The 23,543-nt window shown below is 38.6% G+C and overlaps 2 protein-coding genes across 10 annotated transcripts in view; one reads left to right on the top strand and one right to left on the bottom strand.

Moving 5' to 3' along the window:
• Window positions 1–245: 245 nt before the first annotated feature.
• BAG2 (BAG cochaperone 2) lies at window positions 246–13,801 on the top strand. Of its 2 annotated transcripts, XM_023222990.1 has the most exons (4): window positions 997–1,125; window positions 2,542–2,736; window positions 10,613–10,722; window positions 12,413–12,892. In XM_023222990.1, exons 2-4 carry the CDS (start codon window positions 2,723–2,725, stop codon window positions 12,823–12,825), a joined length of 537 nt encoding a protein of 178 aa, XP_023078758.1. In that variant the 5' UTR covers window positions 997–1,125; window positions 2,542–2,722; the 3' UTR covers window positions 12,826–12,892. The 2 variants fall into 2 exon arrangements, with proteins under 2 accessions (XP_023078757.1, XP_023078758.1); XM_023222989.1 differs by lacking the exon at window positions 2,542–2,736 and having other exon boundaries at window positions 246–1,125; window positions 12,413–13,801.
• A 1,828-nt stretch (window positions 13,802–15,629) lies between these two features.
• The window catches only part of RAB23 (RAB23, member RAS oncogene family), a 34,698-nt gene continuing 26,784 nt past the window's right edge, over window positions 15,630–23,543 (bottom strand). For all 8 annotated transcript variants that reach the window (XM_023222962.1, XM_023222965.1, XM_023222964.1 and 5 more), the window contains exons 5-7: window positions 23,451–23,533; window positions 22,502–22,594; window positions 15,630–19,212 (exon numbers count right to left, since the gene is read on the bottom strand). In XM_023222962.1, coding sequence (XP_023078730.1) covers window positions 19,073–19,212; window positions 22,502–22,594; window positions 23,451–23,533 — 316 coding nt within the window. In that variant the 3' untranslated portion in view covers window positions 15,630–19,072. The remainder of the gene's footprint in view (window positions 19,213–22,501; window positions 22,595–23,450; window positions 23,534–23,543) is intronic.

Genomic DNA, 23,543 nt, shown 5'->3' with positions numbered 1-23,543 from the left:
TCAGGACTTCTTAATGCCAATTATTTCACTCAATATTTATTTATTTATTTATTTACACAAGATCTCGTTCTGTTGCCCAGGCTGGAGTGCAGTGGCGAGATCTCGGCTCACTCAACAGGAATAATTTTAATAGCAAAAATTAAAAACTTCATTAAGCCGGGCGTGGTGGTTCACAGCTGTAATCCTTAGAATGGTAAAAATGAAGTAAATTCACTTTGCTTCCCACATCTAGCTAGATAGGGAAAGATGGAGTAGCTTTTTCTTTTTTACTTAATAGCTTCAGTGTTGTCCTGGCATTCGTTACTCTCATTTCAGAATCAAGTGGTAACAGGAAGGTCAGGTGAGTGTGGGCTGCCTAGGAGCTGTACTTAACTGCCTTCTGTTTCACAAAAGGACCTTTTCTCCCTATATCACAAGACCCTTAATGTCGTTGTTCTTGCTTTGAATTATGGGTGCTGGGAGAAACTAAACGAAGCCGTCACTGAGCAATACACCCACAACCCATAGACCGATAGGAACCTTCGCGTGGGGGGAGTTGGTTACTTTTAGGCTGCACGAAGAGGCGGGGCCACGCGGGGCGGAGCTGGGGGTGGTCTGTGGGTCCGGGCGGGCTTCGGGTAGTTCCTGGGTCCGGGGAGCAGACGATCCGCTGGCCACATTAGGCGCTCGGTCTTTGCGTCCGCCCCTCCCCGTTCCTCAAAGACTTGCGCTCCCCAGGCCCGAGCCCCTGTCGGCCCATCCTCGAGCCCCTGTGGCCCGCGAACCTCTAATTCCAGCTGCTGCAGCCCCCTCCCAGGCCCAGCGTCCCCGAGCCCCGCGGGCGCCGCGCCTGCCCTTCTTTGGCCACGCGGCAGCCGCGGAGTCGGCGAGTCCTCCCGGGTTGCCCCTGCGGGCGTCAGAGGGAGGGCGGGCGCCCGCGTGGTGACGGCGACGCCTGCCGCCCGAGGAGCGCTCCACTCGCCGCCGCCGGAGGGGCCGGTGACCTCTCGGCTGCCCCGCGTCGGAGGCTTAGATGGCTCAGGCGAAGATCAACGCTAAAGCCAACGAGGGGCGCTTCTGCCGCTCCTCCTCCATGGCCGACCGCTCCAGCCGCCTGCTGGAGAGCCTGGACCAGCTGGAGCTCAGGTGAGCCGCGGGCGGGCGGGCGGTCTCGAGCGTTCTGCTCGCCGCGCGGGCGGTTCGCGGGCGGTTAGCGGACGGAGGCCGCATGTGGCGGGCCGGGCCCTGGAGCACAGTGAGGCTGCGGCGACAGAAGTTGCTTGTTGAGATTTGTTGTGGATGGACGTGGTGTAGTTTTGTTTATTTCTTGGATTTTCTCCCTTGGTCCGAGAGAAAACGCATTTGTAAGCTAAACCTGTGAGGGCGTGATGGTGGCCACACTTTGATTAACTTACCTAGGTGTTGGGGAGCAGGAAAAAGTCAGAGGAGATAACAGTTAAGAGTTGAGATTCCATGCGATTAAGGACTGTGGCAGCGTGGGTCTGCAGAGCTTCTAGAACCTTCTGTGTGGCCCCAAATGTTTTTAACTTACTCTTCTCCCGTTATACATTTTTAAGGGAGGCAGCAGTTTACAGTGGCCCTCCACGTGAAGTTAAGTTTCCTTGCTTCAGAACACTAAAGAGCAAAAATGAATAAAACAGAACCAACCCAGCAATCCATTGAGACCAAAGATTAGGGAGGAGTGAGGGGTAGGCAGTAAGTTACCGGGTGCTTCGTGCAGTGAAGACAAGACGTTGCGGCTTCTCTTTATCCCCTAACCTGGTGGACGGGATTCCGCGGTTCCGTTCGTCTATTTATTGGGCACCTCCCTACCTAGAAGACGAAGTGCTAGTCACTGGCCTGAAAGCATGAAAAGATCGTTTTCCCCTTTTCTTGCTTAAGATTTTATTAGGTAATATAGTAGTAGACTTGTACAGAATTTCTAAACAATTTAATGTTAATAGATTTTTGGAAAGACTTTAACGGTATATTGAAAAGTTTTATCTACTTCCTGTGAACGTTTGTCTCAAGTTACTGTGTAAATTTTGTGAGCAGGTGTAGTTAAAAGAAAACCTTGTTAGGCACCTGGAATTCCCTGAAACTGTACACAGGAGTTGGTTCCATAGTTTTCTCTAGGTTGTGCATGAGCAAAGAAGCATGTGAGCCAAAAAGTTCAGGAAACACTGCATGTGTGTTTTATCTCCCTCCATTAATACACCCAAACATGAAGTGTCCATTTGCTGAGAAAATACTTCAATAACCACGGCATCTCTTTTAACAAGTAAGGCATTATTATTGTTACTATTGGGAGAAAAGAGCCAGAGAGTGAGAGATTCTCCACTCAAAATCATTTCTTGGATGGCAGCAGAGAAACCTAAGCCCTACACAAGGTTCTGGGGTTCCACTCAGAATGAGGCAAGTGAAAGAGAGAAATAGTGCTTCCTCATGGATTTTCACAATACTAGCAAACCTGACCCGTTCCACTCCCAGAAAAAGTAAAGCGCAAGTAGAAATTGGTGGCCTCAGTTACTGGAAGTCCCTCTAACTGATGTTTCTTTTTAGGGAGCCGCATAACAAGTAACACACCTCTCTCCATGTCTTCAGGACGTTGAGGGCATATTCTCAACCACTTCACTCGCTCTCCCTTAGTCAGAAAGAAAAGATTTTTTCCTAAAGGAATGGGGAGGATGTTACTCCACCCCGCCTTCCTTCAAGCTGAGTCATTGTCCTCCAACTTGAATTAATGCCTCACATGTGGTAGGTACAAAAGCACTCTGAAGTGCTCCTCTTTAAAAAGAAAGCCTCAGGTTTTTAATATTATTATATTCTAATGTTTGATTAATGTAAAATGAATTCTGATTACTGCACATCAGTGATTAAATTACAACTTGCTTAATTAACATTTGAGCAGAGGAGAAAAGTGATTAATATGTGGCTGTTCATTTCAAGGACTGTTTTTTAGTAATTCTAGACTTTTGTAGGCCTTTTTTTTTCTTTTTAAAAAAGTAATACTAGCTGAAAAGGAAGGATTTCCGAAGGTAAGCAAAAATAGAGAAAAATGCTAATATTGATCCTATTGAAGTTTTTTTTGAAACCACATGGGCAATGGCACAGAACACTACACTATTAAAAACTAGAATCATGCATACAAGATCGATTTTTAAATGAAAACATGAAACTCATATGTAATTTTGCTCTAATAGTTTGATTTTATGTTAACTAATAAAGTAGTGTAACTGGGTAGAATAAAACCTTACAGTTTGTACTTAGAAGTGTGCACGTAATGTTCCCTAACCACATCATCCTGTCAATTGTGGAAGAAATTTCATACTTCATGACCTGGAGTATGAACTGATCTACATGATGTTTAAAATGTTTGGCAGCAGTTCTACAAACTGTTAAAGGATTTCCATATATCTCTAATGGAATTTATCAATACATTAGCCCTTTTCTTAGACTACATTTTGTCTTCTGTATTTCTTCCTTCTACAGAGGTGATTCCCTTTTCTCCCTGTTTTTATGATCAATTCTAAATGGAGTCTGAGTTTTGCATTCCTCAGTGGCTCAAACCATCTTGCTTATTGTTACTTTTTAACAATTATTGTAATTTATAAAAAATACTATATTACAATTATATATATATATATATATAATGTTTTCATCCACAGTTCCTGGCTCGTAACTCCCATAGCCCTTGTGACAGTCTTACGTTATAATGTTGGGGTGCTTTAGGCCTCAGGAAAAAGAATCTGTCTGACCTTCTTTCACCTGCCTTGTTTCTAGTCTGATTGTGGATCAAAAGACCCTCATTCCAGAGAGGGTCCTGTCCCATGCCCTGGAGGAAGGAATTCAGCACCCAGAGGCCAAGAAGAATCTGAATAGACTGGTCTTGTGTTAGAGTGAGAGCATACCCATTTTGTTCAGTCACATTTCTACATGGTTGTCATTCATGCTTATATAATGAAGCAAGCCTCCATAAGAACCCAAAAGGACAGGGTTTGGAGAGCTTCCAGATAGTTGGACATGTGGAGGCTCCTGGAAGGTGATGTGCCCAGGGACGGCATGGAAGCTTTGTGCCCCTTCCTCCTTGTACCTCACCCTACACATCTCTTCATCCATGTCCTTTATAATAAACTGGTACATATAAGTAAGTGTTTCCCTGAATTTTGTGAACTGCTCCAGCAAGTTAAACCCAAAGAGGGGGACATGGGAACCCCAATTTGAAGCCAGTTAGTCGGAAGTTCTGGAGGCCTAGACTTGCAGCGGTGGGGAGTGGGGTCTTGGGGACTGAGCTTTCAACTTCTGGGATCTGACACTGTCCAAGTGTAGATAGTATTGGAACTGAGTTGGAGGATACTTAGCTGCTGTCCACTGCTTGTTGGTGGGGAAAATCTCCCACATATTTGGTCACAGTAGTCTTCTGTGTTGTTACAGTGTGAGAGCAGAGGAAAAACACAGTGTGAAAGTTTTTTTCTAAAACACATGCTATTGTTTATTCATTTAATGTACACGGACTATATGCCAGGCCCCATGTCTTTGTGGAAGTTACTATTATCACTTACAGATAGGGAAACTGACACTTAGAAGCTTAAATGACTTGTCCAAAGTCACACAACTAGAAAGTAGTAAACTCCACATTTGAACCCAGGAAGCCTGGCTCTCCAGGCTCTAATACTTTATGCCTGAATTTTCTTAAATATGTCACATTTCAAAATGTAGGAATGATATATGGATGAATAGATGAGTTTCCTCAAAGAGATAAAAATTCAGGCCGGGCGCGGTGGCTCAAGCCTGTAATCCCAGCACTTTGGGAGGCCGAGACGGGCAGATCACGAGGTCAGGAGATCGAGACCATCCTGACTTAACACGGTGAAACCCCGTCTCTACTAAAAATACAAAAAATTAGCCGGGCGAGGTGGCCGGCGCCTGTGGTCCCAGCTACTCGGGAGGCTGAGGCAGGAGAATGGCATGAACCCAGGAGGCGGAGGTTGCAGTGAGCTGAGATCCGGCCACTGCACTCCAGCCTGGGTGACAGAGCAAGACCCTGTCTCAAAAAAAAAAAAAAATTTCAATCTAAAAATTGGCCTTAAATTCAGGGGCTATTGAATACCCACTATGTGCTAGGTATTGGGTAGCTCATAGAAAGCTCAAGATGGTAATGAAGATGTTTGGGGATGGGTTTTGGAGACTGGCAGGGGGGAAAAATGATAGGACTGGGAGATTGGGTTGTTATGTGTTTCCCAAAACTTATGACATAGTGGCTCCTTCTGCCTTCCTGTCATTCTTTCGTTGTGGCTTAACCTGCACCCAGGTAGTGAAGGGCTGGGGTCGGGGGTGATAGGGATCATTTGTCTGACTTAAAGTTTCATGTTAGGGTGTGCCTGTGTTCCAGGAGTCACAAAACAAGATGGCATCGTAGTTAATACTGTATAACAGCCTGTAATTTAAAAGAACGCTTAATATACATTGTTATTTGAAACTTTAAAAACCCTTTGAGTTAGGTGGAGGACACGTGCTCTCTCTCCTAGAAATGAGGGAAGTGGGGTCCATAAGGATGAAGTGGCTTGCCTAAGGACATGCCACTGAAGAGTGGCTCTTCACACTGAAAACACTAGTCCCTTCCTTTACACCAAAATGTCTTGACAGTAAATGTAATTTAATATTTTGGCAATTAGGGAAACCCTTCAGAATTTTACATTGCCCAAAAGTGATCATTATAGCATTCTTTTGATATAGGAGTACGGAATAAGAGACAGAACTATGAGTTTAAGAACCTGTTTTAGGCCGAGTGTGGTGGTTCACTCCTGTAATCCCAGCACTTTGAGAGGCCGAGGTGGGCAGATCACCTGGGGAGTTCAGGAGTTTGAGACCAGCCTGGCCAACGTGGCAAAAACTGTCTCTAATAAAAAATTCAAAAATTAGCCAGACATGGTAGCGCATGCCTGTAGTCCCAGCTACTTGGGAGGCTAAGGCAGGAGAATCATTTGAACCCTGGAGGTGGAGGTTGCAGTGAGCTGAGATCACACCACCGCACTCCAGCCTGGACGACCAAGCGAGACTCCCCATCTCAAAAAAAAACAAACCTATTTTAGAAATTATTTATTTCAAATCACGGTATGAGCATTTGCCATTTTCCCTCCTTTTATGAAAGCACAAATTCTCATTAATAAATAAGCTCACATTCTTAATGGTAAGAATATAATAGCTATTAATACTATAAATACATGCCAGTGCCAATTCTAGACACATTATACATATTGTGTGTGTGTGTAATTTTTTTAGTCAGTGCTATCAGTCACTTAAACTCTACCTGCTTTACTTCATTTAGTCACAAGCACTGTTTCCTTATTATCCCTGTTTCATAGGCGACTGACCCCTTTACACAGCTAGTAGTGGCAGTGCTGGTGCAGTTATCACTGCATACTGTATTAGCTGACATATTAATAGTAGCCACAGTTTGGGCAAAATTGCTGTTGTACTCCCCTAAGTCTCCCAGCAGTTTGCCGTTTTGATACTGAGGCTACAGAGGTTTGTGAGGTGCCCAAGACCTGGGAGCTAGCTGAGGGTGCATGCGCTCCGGTTTTGTCTTCCTATTGAGTGCTCTAAAATGTCTTTTTGTCAAAGCCTGCTTAGTTGTGATTTCATGCAGAGAGTTTTCCAGGAGCACAGCCCAGGCCAGCCTTGATGTGAGGAAAAGTTCTTTCCCAATTTGGATGTGTAGCTGCTTCCAGGATCTGTTAGTAAAAACAGAACTGCCCCTCTCCGCCAAGAAAAGTGTTGTCAGATGAGATATTAAGAAACATGAAGGATAAAGTGAGATGGTCCAACATTTCTCTAACCAGAGTTCCAGAAGAAAATAATAGAATGGGAGACAGGGAATATTCAAAGATACAATGGCCAAGAATTTTCTAGAACTAATGGAAAAATTGTAGACAAAAGACATGTATATGAGTTTAAGGATAGCAAAAGCTGACAAACAGTACAAATATTACTTAAATTAAGTAGAGATCTAGGTTCAGCTTTTTAAAAGAAAAAATGTAAAATATGAGGTAGTCCATAGAGTAAATGGATGTACCAGGGCCAAAGGGAGCATGAATTGCCTTAAGGGAGGGGATGGGGGAAGCTAAGGAAACAATTCCTGCCAAAGCGATTGGGTTTTGAAAAAGGATCACCCAGTAGACAAGGGTCAGGGAGAAAGAATGCTACCTAAAGAGGGAATCGGACATGAAAAGCCCATGTTGCCAAATAAACCCTGAGATCTTTACATTCTGGGAATGACATTTTACCTTTGCATGAAATGAAAAAGGTATACATAAAAACGTATGTAAGAAGTTCTATAAATGGTAAAATCCGGTTTTCACAGGCATAATGCCCTGGTAATTTCTATTACGTATTTTAAAAAGCCTTGTGGGGTTGGGCGGGGGGGGTCCCAAAAACACAAAATTTAGCAGTTCCATCTAATTATTTGGTCTCATTTAATGATAAAATATTTTTTTCATATGAATGATAGGCTTATTTTTTTTTCTAGAATGTCTTTTTTAATCTATTTTGTTAAGAACATGAACTTATTGCTGTAACTCGTAAATGAAACCTTCCTTTTCAGAATAGTGTTGTTCTCTCTTATCATCTTACAATTGAATACCAGCCGAAAAAGTGTTGAAAAATTAATCTCTTCTTTCAGCATCTTCTCATTTACCAATCAAATGATTCACCTGTGTCATTTGTCTAAATATTAGAGTCATGGTTTGTGCTTTTAGCATAAATATTTAGTGCCAACTCAGTCTCTTTCCTATGTTCTGGGCCCTAGTTTATCTTTCTGAGAGATTGCTAATGTAAAATGTTTAAGTAAATAGTGAATGGTCCTGGAATAGGGCCTGATACTTGCATTGCTGTTACTTTGTAGAATATTGTATTTTGATTGTGTTCTCTAGCCAAATTTGTTACATGAGATTCTTCCCAGTTCTTTGCTTTTAGTGGCTCTTATAAACACAGACTTTGACATATATTTAATATCTTGAAGAATAAAGATACCCTGTGATGTTATAGCCTGTCAGTACTATTTTGGGGTAGAACAGGTGGGTAACCAAAGGGGAAAAGGCACGTGTGTGCTTGGAGTAGGGGGAAGATTCTTTTCTGGAATTGAACATGCTAAAACATTGATGAAGTTGTTCTTTCTGTGCACACTTAAGACAGCAGTTAGGATTAGATCTCTCATGAACTTCTAAGACCATCCAAATACTGGGAATAGGTCTGTCACTATTTCATTTTGCAAAAGTTGGCAACTTACTGTAATTCATAATAATAAGGTACCCTGGAAGTATACAACATGTTAAATATACAATATGTATATTTTTATTTTGCTCTGATTCCACAGCTTAGTTTTTTAGTGACTGGGCATATTCGTGTGTATGTATGGTGTGAGTGCATGTGTGTGCAGTTGAGTGAAGTGGGGAAAGTAGCGCTTCTATAGGTTGATCAGGGCTTTACACAAAAAAGCTACTTAAGCTTTTTTAAAAGCTATTTAAGAGACTTTCCCTTAAATTGGGGAAAAGACAAAGATACCCCCATCATTGCCACTGTTTAATATAGTACTGAAGGACCTTTTCTTAAAAAAAAAAAAGTAATAGAAAAGTAATAGGATTGGGAAGGAGGAAATAAAAACTATGGATGATATGGATATGATCATTTACCTAGAAGAACCAACAGAATCAACAGACTGAACACTAAAATGAATACATGTAAATCAAGGTCGCCAGTGACAAGATAAACCTACAAAGACAACACTTCTCAAACTAGTAAAAATCAACTAGAAAATACAAATTCACAAGAGCAACAATATCCACAAAGACTACTATGAAGAATACATGGAACTCTATAGAAGATCTGAATAAACGAAGAGACATATATCATGCCCTTTAACAGAATGACGTTATAAAGATGTTGAATTTCTCTCGTTTTTTGAGAAACACAATAAACTTACCCTAGAATTTATATGGAGAAGTAAAAGTCCATAAATAGCTAAGTTATCTTTAAAGAAGATTGAGGGGCCTGTTCTATCAAATATTAAAGTATAGTACAAGGCTAGTGCTATAAACAAACAAAATTGGGCACTGGTATAAGAACAGTTAAATATAGTAATGCATGGGATAGAGATTTTAGAGAGAAACTTAATATACATTTGCTAGGGGAAAGATGGATTGTTTGGTAAATAATGTTGGGGAAAATGGCTATTTGGAAAAAAACAACATTCTTAACTAACTACATACAAGGGTTGATTCTAGGTGGATTAAAGATATAAGGAAGGTAGAACTATAAAGTTAATAAGAGAAAATATAGGAAAATATGACCAAGGGGTAGGGGGAAGACCTTAGGTCAAAACTTCAAAAGCATAAGCTATAAGACAAAAAAAAAAAAAAAAAATGAATTGGATCACATCAAAATAAGAGTCTCTCTTTAGTGCAAGACATCCCAGATGTGGTTCATATAAGAGAGGATGAGAGATGGTTGCAATGTCTGTAACCAACAAGAATTTCTTGAGTATACAAATCAGCAAGGGGACAGTAACTCCTGTTTAAAAATAGAAAAACAAAATAGGAAAAGTCTATGAATAGGCTAACAAGGATACAAAGAGATGTCTGAAATTATTAGGAAAACGCTAGTTAACCTGACATACCAGTGTATTTCCACTACACTGGCAGCAAATAGAAAGTTGGAAAATGCGGAGTGTTGGTAGGGATATGGGGACTCCTGTGCTTTGCTGTGGAGAGAGGACAGGAACAGATATTCTGCAGAATAATCATAGTACTAAGTCAAAAGCGGAGTACACATACCCTTTGTCTCAGCAATTCTGTCCTGGTGTATGTCCTAAGGAAATCCTCACCAAGGTCCAAAGGGGAGATGTATTCATAGAAGTGTTATTTGTAGTAATAAGAAGTTGGTAGACAACCTGAGTGTCCATCTCTGGGAGGGTGGAGAAGGAAAAGCAGGCAGGTATACACATGGAGTATTATAAAATAAGTAGCAGCAACTGATTAGAAGTACACGTAGGGGGCCGGGTGTGATGGCTTACACCTATGATCCCAGCACTTTGGGAGGCTGCGGTGGGCAGATCACTTGAGGCCAGCAGTTTGAGACCAGCCTGGCCAACATGGCGAAACCTCATCTCTACTAAAATTACAAAAATTAGCTGGGCCGGGAGGCTGAGGCATGAGAATCAGTTGAACGCGGGAGGCAGAAGTTGCAGTGAGATTGTGCCACTGTGCTCCAGCCTGGGGGACAAAGCAAGACTCTCAAAAAAAAAAAAAAAAGTACATATAGGATCCTGGATGCTAAGTGAAAAAATAAAAACAGAATGAGATATAAATTCAAAATACACAAATAATACAGATCTTGTAAAAACAAATACTATTAATTAGATAAACACTAAATAGAATGATTGCTTCATGAGCTGGAAAGAAAATAGGAGAAAGGCAAGTGGATAAAAAATAAAAAATGAAAGAATTTTAAAGCAGAAATGAAGTTTTAAAAAGTTTGGTGATCTTTAAACTTGATTTGGGTTGAATGAGAGATAAAGAAAATTAATAGGAAGAACATCCTGCATACAATAACCGTTTTGTTTTCCCAATTTCTATAGGGTTGAAGCTTTGAGAGAAGCAGCAACTGCTGTTGAGCAAGAGAAAGAAATCCTTCTGGAAATGATCCACAGTATCCAAAATAGCCAGGACATGAGGCAGATCAGTGACGGTGAGAGCCATCTCCACAGAAGGGGCTCGTCTTTTACACTCCTTTAAAGAGTTTATGATAAGTGTGGGTCAATTTTTGCTTGACTTTCGGTATGCGTACACTAGGCCACAGCATTTAATGTGAGCCACAGAGAGCAGCTGCAGCTGTCAGTTTATTATAGCAGCCACTTACTCAGAGATTTCTTCCAGCATGCTCTACCCCAAGCCATGGCTGGGAGAGATAGGAAAAAGCCTGCAAGCTCAGAAGAGCTGGCCCCAAGCAGTAAGGCCATGTGTTTTATCCCAGGTTCACACTCCTAACTTCAGTTCTTCACAAGTTACTGGACTGCAAGAGACTAAAAAACACAGAGGAAAAGGGTGAGAGTGGAAGCAGAGAAGTAGAGACCAAAAAAAAAAAAAAAAAAAAAGAAAAAAGGGCAAACAGGAAGAAAAGAAAAAAAAACAAAAAAAAAAAAAAAAAAAGATGAATTGAGGTACAACATAAAGAGAGGGACAAAATGCAGAGAAAATGAGGAAACTTGTAGGACCAGTAAAAGGCATGAATGTAAAAATGCGCTGTCATTTTCTTTTTTCTTTTTTTGAGATGGAGTTTCACTCGTCACCCAGGCTGGAGTGCAGTGGCGTGACCTTGGCTCACTGCAACCTGCGCCTCCCGGGTTCAAGTGATTCTCCTGCCTCAGCCTCCTGAGTAGCTGGGATTATAGGCGCCTGCCACCACGCCTGGCTAATTTTTGTATTTTTAGTAAAGACAGGGTTTCACCATGTTGGCCAAGCTGGTCTCGAACTCCTGACCTCAGGTGATCTTGCCTGCCTCGGCCTCCCAAAGTGCTGGGATTACAGGCATGCGACATCACGCCTAGCCTGTGCTGTCTTTTTCATGTGAAGAACATGTAATAGGTAGGAATAGGTCACTTGTGATTTTCTTTTTATCGGCACTGGACTTCCTACTTGGGCTCCTTTGGTGCCACACAGGCCACATGTTACTGGGCCAAGTGGCTGGTGAGATAAGTAAGCAATCTAAATCCAGATCAAAACTGTTATACATCTCTGGTAGGCCATGATCTAGTCTCTACACTGTCCTGCCCAAAGATCAATGAATTAGGAAGTTACAGAAGCAGGAGATTGCTGACTTTTTCATATAAATAATGAAATGTTGATAGAGCTCCTCATGCCGGTCAAGACTTTAGACCACTGTCCTGTTTCTATCTGGAGAAGCATGAAGTCAGTGCCTAGTATTGATACCAGCTTATCTTCTATCATGATTATATTTTCTCAACCAAAATTTGGGGCAGTGTATTCTGATAAATGCACATGTTGTTATGGAGAGATCTGGGACATCTGATCTCTGGAGCTGTACCCAGCATAAATCCTACATGTGCTTACTGCTCAAAGTGTTAAGACTTGATTTCCATCCCAGTTACAAATGCATACCTACCCAAACGTCTGCAAGCATGCCAATTTGAGAAGTCATCTGGTATCCCATATATAAAGATTGTCAGGAAATGGTATTCTACAACCTTTGTCTATAATCTAATACATTTCATCAGTTAATGTTACATGCTATAATTTTAGCTTGTATCTTTAAAAAAATTTCATAGCAGAGATATTTAAATAATAAATTTAGTCACAAACAAATGCCTTAATGTTCTTGACACAGATAAGTTTATGTCTCATATTGATTGATGTTTTAGGAGAAAGAGAAGAATTAAATCTGACTGCAAACCGTTTGATGGGAAGAACTCTCACCGTTGAAGTGTCAGTAGAAACAATTAGAAACCCCCAGCAGCAAGAATCCCTAAAGCATGCCACAAGGATTATTGATGAGGTGGTCAATAAGTTTCTGGATGATTTGGGAAATGCCAAGAGTCATTTAATGTCGCTCTACAGTGCATGTTCATCTGAGGTGCCACATGGGCCAGTTGATCAGAAGTTTCAATCCATAGTAATTGGCTGTGCTCTTGAAGATCAGAAGAAAATTAAGAGAAGATTAGAGACTCTGCTTAGAAATATTGAAAACTCTGACAAGGCCATCAAGCTATTAGAGCATTCTAAAGGAGCTGGTACCAAAACTCTGCAACAAAATGCTGAAAGCAAATTCAATTAGTCTTCAAACCCAACAGCATTTACACAATACATATGGTGTAAAAATGGTAAAATATTATTTTAATTGATAACTAGTTCTTTATGTTAGATATAACCACTTAGTTGATACTGACAGTTGTTTCAGATGAGGAAAATATTCCATCAAGTATCTTCAGTTTTGTGAATAACAAAACTAGCAATATTTTATCTATCTATCTAGAGATTTTTTAGATTGAATTCTCGTCTTGTACTAGGATCTAGCATATTTCACTATTCTGTGGATGAATACAGTTTGTGGGGGAAAACAAGTGTTCAGCTAGGGGCAAAAGCATCACTGCCTTTTCCTGTGCTTTGGCGTGGAATCACGCAGTCACCTTGGGCATTTAGTTGACTAGAAATTCTTTACCTTAAGCAGCACACACATTTACTACACACACAGTGTTAACAGAGCACTGTGCTTAGAGGGATAAAAAGGAATCACAAAACAAGAATCTTTCCAAAGTTGTCTCATTCCGCAATGTTAAGGCATCTGTATCAAATTATTTTGGATGTAAAGATTCCTGTGTCTCATAATATGAATGTATTTTTTGATATACAAGAAACTATGACATAAAATGTGAGAAAACCACCTATAATTTGCCACTGTGAACAATTACATATCTGCTTCATCTTTTCTCAAATGCATCAATTCTCTAGAATTCCTATATTGTAACTTGCCTTTTTTAAAAAGTTAGATGCTGATATAAAGTCTGCTTGTCAACTTAATGAGCTCTATTTTGTGTAGTTATATCTTTCTTTATCCATTCCCATCTTATGGAGATTAGGTTGCTTCCAGCTTGTTGCTATTACTGCAACATATTTTGTACGCAGGGCTTTTTCCTTCTTTTGTTTTCGATTTTCTCTGTATAAAGGCCCAGCAGTGAATTATACTGGATCAAAGGGTATAGACATTTTCATGGCCTCACACACTTTATTAAACATTTTTTGTACAAAGGTTATAGCAATTTATACTTTTTTCAGTAATTAAAATGTAGCTATTCACTGAACTCTTCCCAGCACTGAGCATTAACACTCGGTTTGCATTTTGTTTACTAAAAACGTTGGCCAGTGTGTTGATGATTCTTTTATCTGTGATAAAGCGAAGCAACTAGAGAACACTTACTTGTTTAAAGTAACTAGTCCTATTGATATACAAAAAATGCAACAACTTCCCTGGATACTATTTTGAAATGAACACATCAATTTTTATTTGAATGTAGGTATTCTTCACACTGCAAAACCAAATCAGGATCCAAACTGATTTTATATATGTATATCTCTCTCAATGCAAGCAATATTGAACTTCTTTTTCTCTACAAAAATGCCAAGTTAGTCTCTTTATAAAAAGCAGTTACAATCTGAAGACATTTTTGTTACTTCCTTTGCCAGCTCCAACTCTGCCTTATTTAAATCTTTCCATTTCATGGGAAACATTAATTCTATCTATGGCAAAGCCACTTGGTTTGTTAGCAGACTCTGATTTGCTGTCATCAGGCTGTGAGATGATTTTTTTTGTGTGCATCATTTTTTTCTTGACCAGCTTTTTGAAAATTAAGAAATGGATAGTCAGGTTTTCTTCAGGTTCTCACGTATTGTCAGCATTTGTAAATCCCTTCCACTCTGGGAAATACTACTGCTCCCTGCTTCCCATGGCTTCCACATCAGCCCAGGACTTTTTCTACCACAAATTATTCTGGTTCTGCCTCCTTGACCTTGGTATTCTTAGCATTATTTTTCCCATCTTTTTTGCAATGGAGTTTTTTTCTGGAGGTCATTAATTTCTGATCACAGACTTGAAGAGCTATGATCCACATTTCCAAGCTGCTTGGGGTCCCTGGATTGCAGTGTCTCCAGCATTCTGTACCTACAGCCACATCTAAAGGGCAGGGAATCTCCAGTTTTTTTGTGTGTTGCTTTTTTTTTTTTGAGTCTCGCTTTGTCACCCAGGCTGTCTGACAAGTAGAAGACATAGCCACTGTAGCAAGGAACACTGTGGAGTATGAGTTAGAGAAGAGAGACTGTGAAGGAAAGGAAACAAACATTTTGTAGACGTTTAGTGAAGAATATATTCTAGGGAGGCAGTTTCTATAGTTTCTTTCATTTACTTCATGAGGTTTCTTTTTGTTTTTTTTTGAAACAGAGTCTTGCTCTGTTGCCCCGGCTGGAGTGCAATGGCATGATCTCAGCTCACTGCAACCTCCGCCTCCCAGGTTCAAGCGATTCTCCTGCCTCAGCCTCCCAAGTAGATGGGACTACAGGCGCACGCCACCATGCCTGGCTAAATCTTTGTATTTTTAGTAGAGACGGGGTTTCACCATATTACCCAGGCCGGTCTCGAACGCCTGACCTTGTGATCCACCTGCCTTAGCCGCCCAAAGTGCAGGGATTACAGGCATGAGCCACCGCGCCTGGCTAATGTGTTGATTCTTAACATGTATTTTTATTTATAAGAATGGGAGTATAATTTATTTTCAAATGATCAATCTCCTGAGTCACATTTTTACCCTCATTTAAACTATTGTCTTTTATGTAGACTATAAGTGCATATAGAGTATGTTTTGCCCTATCTCAATTCCATACCATTCCCAGCATATAATATACAATTTTAGGGTAGCCCTCCTGCCATTTCTTGTTAGCACTGCTTTCAATATAATGAGGTTATTAAATATTGGCAGAGTATCTGAAATATGAAATAATTTTAGGTTGCTTTGATCTTTAAAGAAGTTGCATTATATATTTTACTATTTAGTTCCACACTGTTGATACAATCATACATATCACACAAAATTTTAGCTTTGAAATGCATTTATTTTTTGATTATTGGAATGCATCCTTCATGAAATTTTTATTGAGTAGTGTGTTTTAAATTAAGCTCCAGAGTATAACTGCAACCAAATAGCAATACATACAAGTGGTTTTCCATTCAAATTTACAAAAGCATTATTTATTAGTAACAAAAATATAGAAGGAATTCAGTTTTCCTTTTATCCCAAATTTTTTATTTTTAAAAGACCATTTACTAACATCCTACTGTAGATATTTTGAGAGAGAGATGAAAAGAAGTACCACCTAATAAAGATTATTATAGCCAAATCATCCAGTTAGCCAGGAGTTTGAATATTTCAGAGTCTACTGCCGGTTTTAAATATTTTGTTAGCAAATGAATTCATCTGTATGATGATAGACTTACATGTTTTACAGCTGAAAACGTAAGGAGTGACAATAGTACACATGACATTCTTAACAGTTAAAACTGAGTAAGTCCTGTTCATTAGGTAGGTGCCACGTGGAACAAGCTTTCACCTCATCAGTTCATTTTGTTTTCAGAGAAACAGACAGACAAATGATAGATTAATGGGAACATTTTATCAGGTTACCAGTAACTATTCCAAAGGTTTTGAAAAGGATGCTAATCGTTAACAATATCTTATATTAAAAGGGTCCAACACTAAGTTGGGACACTAGGTCCTAAGGCCAACTCCCTATTCTAAGGTCTTCAGAAAAGGTCCAATTTCCTAAAACTCACAGGTCCAAGGAGTACATGTTGAGAGTTCTTTCTGAGCACTGCACTGCCAACTTCTAAAGCAACCACCTAAAACTTCACTCCATAATGAGGAAAGCCTTCATCCTCTTTTTGGTAGTTTTAGCTTTATTTTGAAAAAATACATGTGGGCTATCAACTTTGGGCAGATACAAAGGAAATAATTTAGCCTGGTTTTATTTAACTATATTGCCTTATGTGGGTTATTCTGTATACTATTTAATTCATAGCGACTGGAAAAGGAAAGGGAAACCTGAGGAACTTGGAAATACGGCAATTATTCCACAGCAATGTGTCTATGCAAAAGATTAGCCGTAATGTTAAAAAAGTAGATTAGAGCACAAATGCCTGGAATCTTGGCAAAGTTTTTCTTCAGTATACATGGTTTCATAAAATAATTAGAGTTATTTAAGAGAATGAAGGGTCTTGGGAAAAAATGTCAATTTTTGAAGGCTTTAAGAATTGATTAAATTGAGAAATTAACATATGGCTGACTTTCAGGCCTATTTAATTATTTTAAATGACTAATTATGGTTAGTTTTAAAATACGGCAGTGCAAATTAAAAATTCAAATATGTAACAAAGATCTCTCTTCAGTTCTTATTTTAAAAAAGATAAAACTAAGTACATAAAATTATATTGCAAATATTACAGGAACTGCAACTATCCTCAGAGATTACTTTTTTAAATATAGGTAACATGCCTTTAGCCACACAACTAATATGAAAAACAACTAGAACACATACAACAAGTGATTTTTCTGCCAATAAAGACCAAAAGATTATTTACTGCAAAATATTATTTTGTGCAAAAATTAAAGAGACAATTTGAAGAGAGTAGAAAAGATGACTTATTAGCAGTATCCACTGTTAGGAACTGAGTTTTGCCCCCAAAACCTATGTCATTGTCAGCAATGAGAGTAGTGACAACTGGTGACATAAAAATAAACATTTTATATTACTGTGAAATAGATAATGCCAGATCATTTCAATATAATGAAAAGCGAAATCTACTCTTTAGTTTTTTTATTTTTCAATCTAAAATAGCAAAGAGAACATTTACTTTTGATCACTTAACAAGGACACACCCAGGAAATTTGATTTTCTCAACATTAGGAGGACGAGGGGAGTGCAGATGGAAGACTTAAAAAACAAAAAACAAGATAAAACACGAAAGGCGTACGTAAAACATTTTTTAGTACAAATAATGAAAAATGACTTCATGACACGTTTTCCAAGAAAAGTTATTTTTACATATTTTGAAATGCTGTAAAAACCAGGCATATTGAAAGGGGTTATTCATAGGTTAAAAATAAAGCCATTGATGAGTGATAATCAGTTTTCACAGAGTTCACGCAATTATCTTAGCTGGAAAGCTATTGTCCCAAGTGACAAAATTTATGCTCTGACACATGATTACATGTTAAATCATTTTGTAAAAGAAATGATTTTGTATGTGGGACTGACACCTCCTGAGAAAGTGCTATACAAACTGAAGGTTATAGAAATTTTGAAGTGATAATCTTAAAATACCATACAAAAATGTGTAAACAAAAGGATGGTTTAGAGTTGCAGGGCATTATAAAATCTGTAATTTTAGTTAAGACTAATAATAATATTTTTGTGCACTTTAAAAATGGTTAGTATAATCTTGTAAGTTCAAAGCTGGGTTCTCAGTGAGCAGCAAAAGGTGTCAGATCCATCACCACACTTCACAGGACCTCCTGAATGATTACAGATGTGCTGTGTACCTTCTTAAGGGGCTTTGGCTGACCTGATGACAGCAGGAGCTCACCATGCTTATGAGTGACTATACCAAAAAGATTTTGCAATAAGGCTCACCTGGGAGATGCTCTAGCATTCAAATTCCTATACTCCTCTTTTATCTATGCCGTCAGACAAAAACTGCTTACTGCTTTTAAAAGATATAATAAACTATAAATTCTGATAGTAAAGCACTATAAAAATTAGGTATGATATTTTTGGCACAAAGCGCTTTTTAAACCCAAGCTCATTTTGCAAAATATATGTCTAGAGTTTCTCATTTGAAAATAAAAACATATACACAATATGTAAATGGTTTTATAAGTGAATTAGAATGTACATTTTCTTAAATAATGCACATACCTTCAGCTTACTCCAGTACCAGACATCTGCATGCACAACTCACATTCTACATTACACAGATATTGCACAAGTACCAATGCCAAAATACTAATGCAGGCTGGCAAGATTTAGGGTTTACCTTTCAGTATTATTTTGTGAAAGTATTCAGATTCAATATTATTTCGCAGAAAGCTAGATGATCAATTTCAGGAAAAGAATGCTATCTTTCCTTGATCCATAGTATTAAAATCTGTAACAATATATTTAGGCATTTCATTTATGTTTTCCAGCATTTAAAATTCAGCAAAACCTGTGTTTCAAATTTCCTATAGCATTCGTTTAAAAATAGGAGAAGCTTCGTCTAATGTAAAAAAAATTAAAGGAGTCCACAGGGCAATAATTTTTCCACCAGAGGTCTCACTCTACATTCTGAAAAGCACTGCAGAGCAATATTTAAGTCTGTCACTTTCAGAGAGCCATTAGGTGCAAAGTCTGCTGAAAACCTTGTAACATACCATGACAGCTTGGATGGGTTTCTTAATGAACTGCACAATGTAATTCAATTATTTTCCTCCCAAAACATCTTAGGGTATGCTACAGCTGCTAAAAGGATTTCTGTTTTTCTTGGTCCTTTGTTTGTTGGGTCTAAGATTGATGACATCTCCACCATTGAGGGTACTTGAATTCTGACCCGAGTGACTCCCACCAGATGTATTAAACACACCTGTATAAATTGAGGGAAAACAGTGATTGCCACTGACACGCCTCAGAGTTACCTGTTGCATCCAGCTTGTTAGTAAAAGTAATACTTTCAAGTATTTACAGTATCTTTAAAATTGCAGTAAAATCCAACAAAATCTACCATCTTAACCATTTTTAGGCATACGGTTCAGGGGTATTAAATACATTTGTAATGTTGTGGAACGATCACCCCGTCCATCTCCATAACTCTTCATCTTTAAAACTGAAACTCCATGCCCATTAAACAGTAACTCCCATTCCCCCTCCCTGCAGACCTTAGCAACCACCATTCTATCTTCTGTCTCTTATGATTTTAACTACTCTACCTTATATAAATGGAATAATAGTGTCTTTTTGTGACTGACTTATTTCATTTAGCATAATGTCTTCAAGGTTCATCCGACGTTAGAACACTGAAGCATTTCCTTCCTTTGTAATGGTGAATAATATTCCATTGCATGTATATACCACATTTTGCTTATCCATTCATACATCAATGGACACAGATTTATGATTTTAAAGCTTTTGTTTTAGTTTTAATAGCTAATACACATGGTACAAAGTTCCAAGGCTATAAAAGAGGTCACATTAGGGCTCTTTTTCACCCAGATTTTCACCCCTTGCCAGTTTTCCTCCCCTAAGGTATGCATGTTATTACTCTTCCTACTTATCCCTCCAGATACAGTTTATGCATATATAAGCTAAAATGCATATGTATTCTCTTTCCTACCTAAGTTGTGGCATATTCTACACAATGTTCTGCATCTTTTGACTAACAATTTATCTTTGACATTTGAAATCAGTAAATATGATAATTTTATTTATTTATTTTTTGAAGACGGAGTCTCGCTCTGTCGCCAGGCTAGAGTGCAGTCGCGTGATTTCAGCTGACTGCAACTTCCGCCTCTCGGACGCAAGTGATTCTCCTGCCTCAGCCTCCAGAGTAGCTGGGACTACAGCCATCCGCTGCCACGCCCGGCCAATTTTTTGTATTTTATAGTAGAGACAGGGTTTCACTATGTGGCCTAGGCTGGTCTCAAACTACTGAGCTCAGGCAATCCACCCGTCTGGGATTACAGGTGTGCTAGGATTACAGGCGTAAGCCACTGCGCCTGGCAAATACAATAATTTTAATAACTTATTAACTTCACATCATGTCACTTCCTCAAGAATACCTAACTTTTAGTTAACAACAGTAACAACAGTATTTGTGAGGGCTGTGTGTGTTTTAATTTAAGAGATGGGGTCTTGCTCTGTCACCAGGCTGGAGTGCAGTGGTGCAATCATAGCTCATTGCAGCCCTCAACTCCCGGGCTCCAGCAGTCTTGCCTCAGCCTCCTGGGTAACTGGGACTACAGGCACGGGAATGTGCCATCAGCTAATTTTTCCTTTTTTTTAAGAGAGAGGATATTGCTATGTTGTCTAAGCTGGTCTCAAACTCTTGGCCTCAAGCAATCCTCCTGCTTCAACCTCCCAAATAGCTGGGATTATAGGCACGAGCAACCACACCCCGCTATTTGTGAGATTCTGTGTTAATACTAGTAAGATAGGTTTTTCCTACTTGTGCTAAAACAGTAAAAAAGTGGCCCACAGATAAAAGTGATGAGTAGCTAAAAGATAAAGAACTTTATAGTTTCCATTTTTGAACTGTGGTAGTCACAAAATGAAACCTTCAATTTATGAATGATTTAGCATCCATGACACACAAAATTCTGGGCCAAAGACACTGTCAGGGATACAAAGGTGACTAAGACCAATTCTCACCCACAAGAAGTTTACAATGTAATAAGACAAGACAGTAAACAAGTAATGCCATATGAAATTATATGTTAAGTGTCATAAAAGAGACAAAATCTTACAGAAGGTTCAAAGGAAGGACAGATTGCATCTGATACATAAGAAAGGGAAAAACTACATGAAGAAGGTAGAACTGGGCACTTGGCAATGCCCTGGACTTAGATGTCTATTCTTTTAGAAGATGGAGGCTGGGCAGTGGCTCACACCTATAATCCCAACACTTTGGGAAGCCGGGGCAAGAGGATCACTTGAGCCCAGGAGTTCAAAACCAGCCTGGGCAACACAGTGAGAGCGTGTTTCTTTAATTAAAAAGAAAGAAAGAAAGAAAGAAAGAAGTACGGAGGCTGTGTGTTCTTCAGGCAGGCAGATACACAACTGAGAACTTTCTAGAAAGGCCTTGAGGAATGAAGTGTTCCTTCGACAAAAGATGGGGAAAAGGTCATTCTCAATAGAAGAGAACAAAAATGACCAAAAGTGAAGAAGCAAGAAAGCATGGGGCATACTCAGAAAAGATCAAGACCTCTGAGAGAACCAGTAAATGGGGTACATATATATAATGGTGTGGCAGGAGGCTACACAGAAGGAAGGGCAAAACCATCTTTAAATGTTGGAATGAAGAGAATCTGCATTTACTTTGTTCCACAATAGGTCTTATTAGATAAAGCATTAATCACTAGATATGAAGAAGACAAGAGTAGGGCCAAGGAGACCACACCAGGTAGAGGCTTATTGTAAGTGTCCTGTGTTCACAAAGCATTTAAGGTCTCTGATGGCAAGAAATTTTGCAATGAAAATGGCGAAGTCAGGAAAAAAAAAAAAAAGCCAGAATCCAGGAAAAATCTAAGTTAAAACAGGTCTAGAAAATAATGTGTTTCTATGTATGTACTGAAGGGGGACGGAATACAAATATGAATTCCTTAAGAGACTATACAAAAGATTTAGAACCAGCAACTTTGGCTCTCATTTTCCTGGAATCCAAAGCAAGAAGAGAGACATGGTCAGGCAGTTATTGTGTAAGAGAATACAACACACTTGTTCTTCAGGGAATGCTAAAGTTTTGCTAGCATTTAACATAAGAAAAAGCAAAATTAGTAATGGATAATAAGCAAGATGGTAAGAAAAGGAAAAGGTAAGAGCCAGTGTAAGTACAGATTCAGAAGAGTAAGTGTTATAAAGCTCCTTTATATACAGGACAGATCTTTACAAAAAGTGTTTATCTCTGCTGTGTTTAACGTATCAAATGGATTTATAAAATTCAATGGCAAAAAAAAACCCATTAACGCAATATACCTTTTAACAAGAGACCTGATACTTATCAGTTTAATAATCAGAGTTATCAGTTTAATAATCACTTTTAAATCACATTTCTGAAAGAAATTAGCATATTATATGTATTTTTTAAAGTAAATATAATAATAATGAATGGAAAACAACCTTACCAAGTAAATATGAGCTAAAATTTCCTAGGTACTTACCAATTTTGTTACTACTTGAATGCATTAGCTCTGGATCCTCAGCTATTTGTTGTTTGAGTTTCTGAAGGTATTTTTCAGCCAAATACTTAAAAACTAGAATAAAAAGAAAACATCCAGAACCAGGTCAATGATTTATGCATGTAAATCTGTTATTTCACATCATTTATAATATTTATACTTACTAAACAAATTTAAAGTTAGAATTAGGAGCATACAATCTAGTTAAAAATTCAACTTTTAAAAATTATTTGGGCAGTATCTGAGTACAATGATAATATTAACAAATGTGTAATGGTATTTTATTAGTAAATGAGTGAAATACTACTTGCAGTGATTGGCTCTTCTAAGTATCTGAATAGGGATTAATATTAAACAACACTAAACAGACTCAGTCTTGAAAAGATGTCTACTTTCTTTATGTGAAGAAAAGTATCCAAAACAGACATCCAAGAGAATATCTAGTTGCAGTCTAAATAATTGGCAATTCTAGAATGAGAAAAATAACTGATCATCTTTCTCTAATTTCACTTTCTTAAACCAGGAAATACTATTAAACAAATTAAAGTCATTGTAACTACCTAGTGGAATATCGACACCGTGGAGTTCTAAAACAACTGAGTTATTTTTAACGGGTAGGCATCAAAACCACATATGCATATACTGTACATACACTGCATATACTCTACAAACACTGCATATACTCTACATACATAGCTTACATTTTTCAAAGATAATAGTAAAATGGAAAACCTCACCAGGATGAAAAGTATTCAAGGGCATTAGTAAATGAAAGCACTAATGAAAAAAAGTAGAATGCCTTTAAATTCTACTTAATGTTAAGTGACAAAAAAACTTGTTCTCATTATAAATATAATTTCTAAACAACACAATTTTAAAAGTGCAAGAATAAAATTATGTTTGCAATATGTATCCTTAAAAGGCAATTTACCTTCATTCACATTTAGATCTTCTTTCACTGATGTTCTGTAGAACCTTAACTTTAACCTTTTTGCCAGTGCCTCAGCTTCCTCACTGCACATCA

Source organism: Piliocolobus tephrosceles, chromosome 5, assembly GCF_002776525.5.
Source record: "Piliocolobus tephrosceles isolate RC106 chromosome 5, ASM277652v3, whole genome shotgun sequence".
Lineage (NCBI taxonomy): Eukaryota > Metazoa > Chordata > Mammalia > Primates > Cercopithecidae > Piliocolobus > Piliocolobus tephrosceles.
This window is presented reverse-complemented; position numbering and strand designations above follow the sequence as displayed.

What these genes read in the sequence shown, in the direction of transcription:
- BAG2 (XM_023222989.1), top strand. Translation starts at nt 1,013, where the DNA reads ATGGCTCAGGCGAAGATCAACGCTAAAGCCAACGAGGGGCGCTTCTGC. An exon ending in CTGGACCAGCTGGAGCTCAG is followed by an intron (nt 1,126 to 10,612) that starts GTGAGCCGCGGG and finishes CAATTTCTATAG; the next exon opens with GGTTGAAGCTTTGAGAGAAG. An exon ending in CATGAGGCAGATCAGTGACG is followed by an intron (nt 10,723 to 12,412) that starts GTGAGAGCCATC and finishes TTGATGTTTTAG; the next exon opens with GAGAAAGAGAAGAATTAAAT.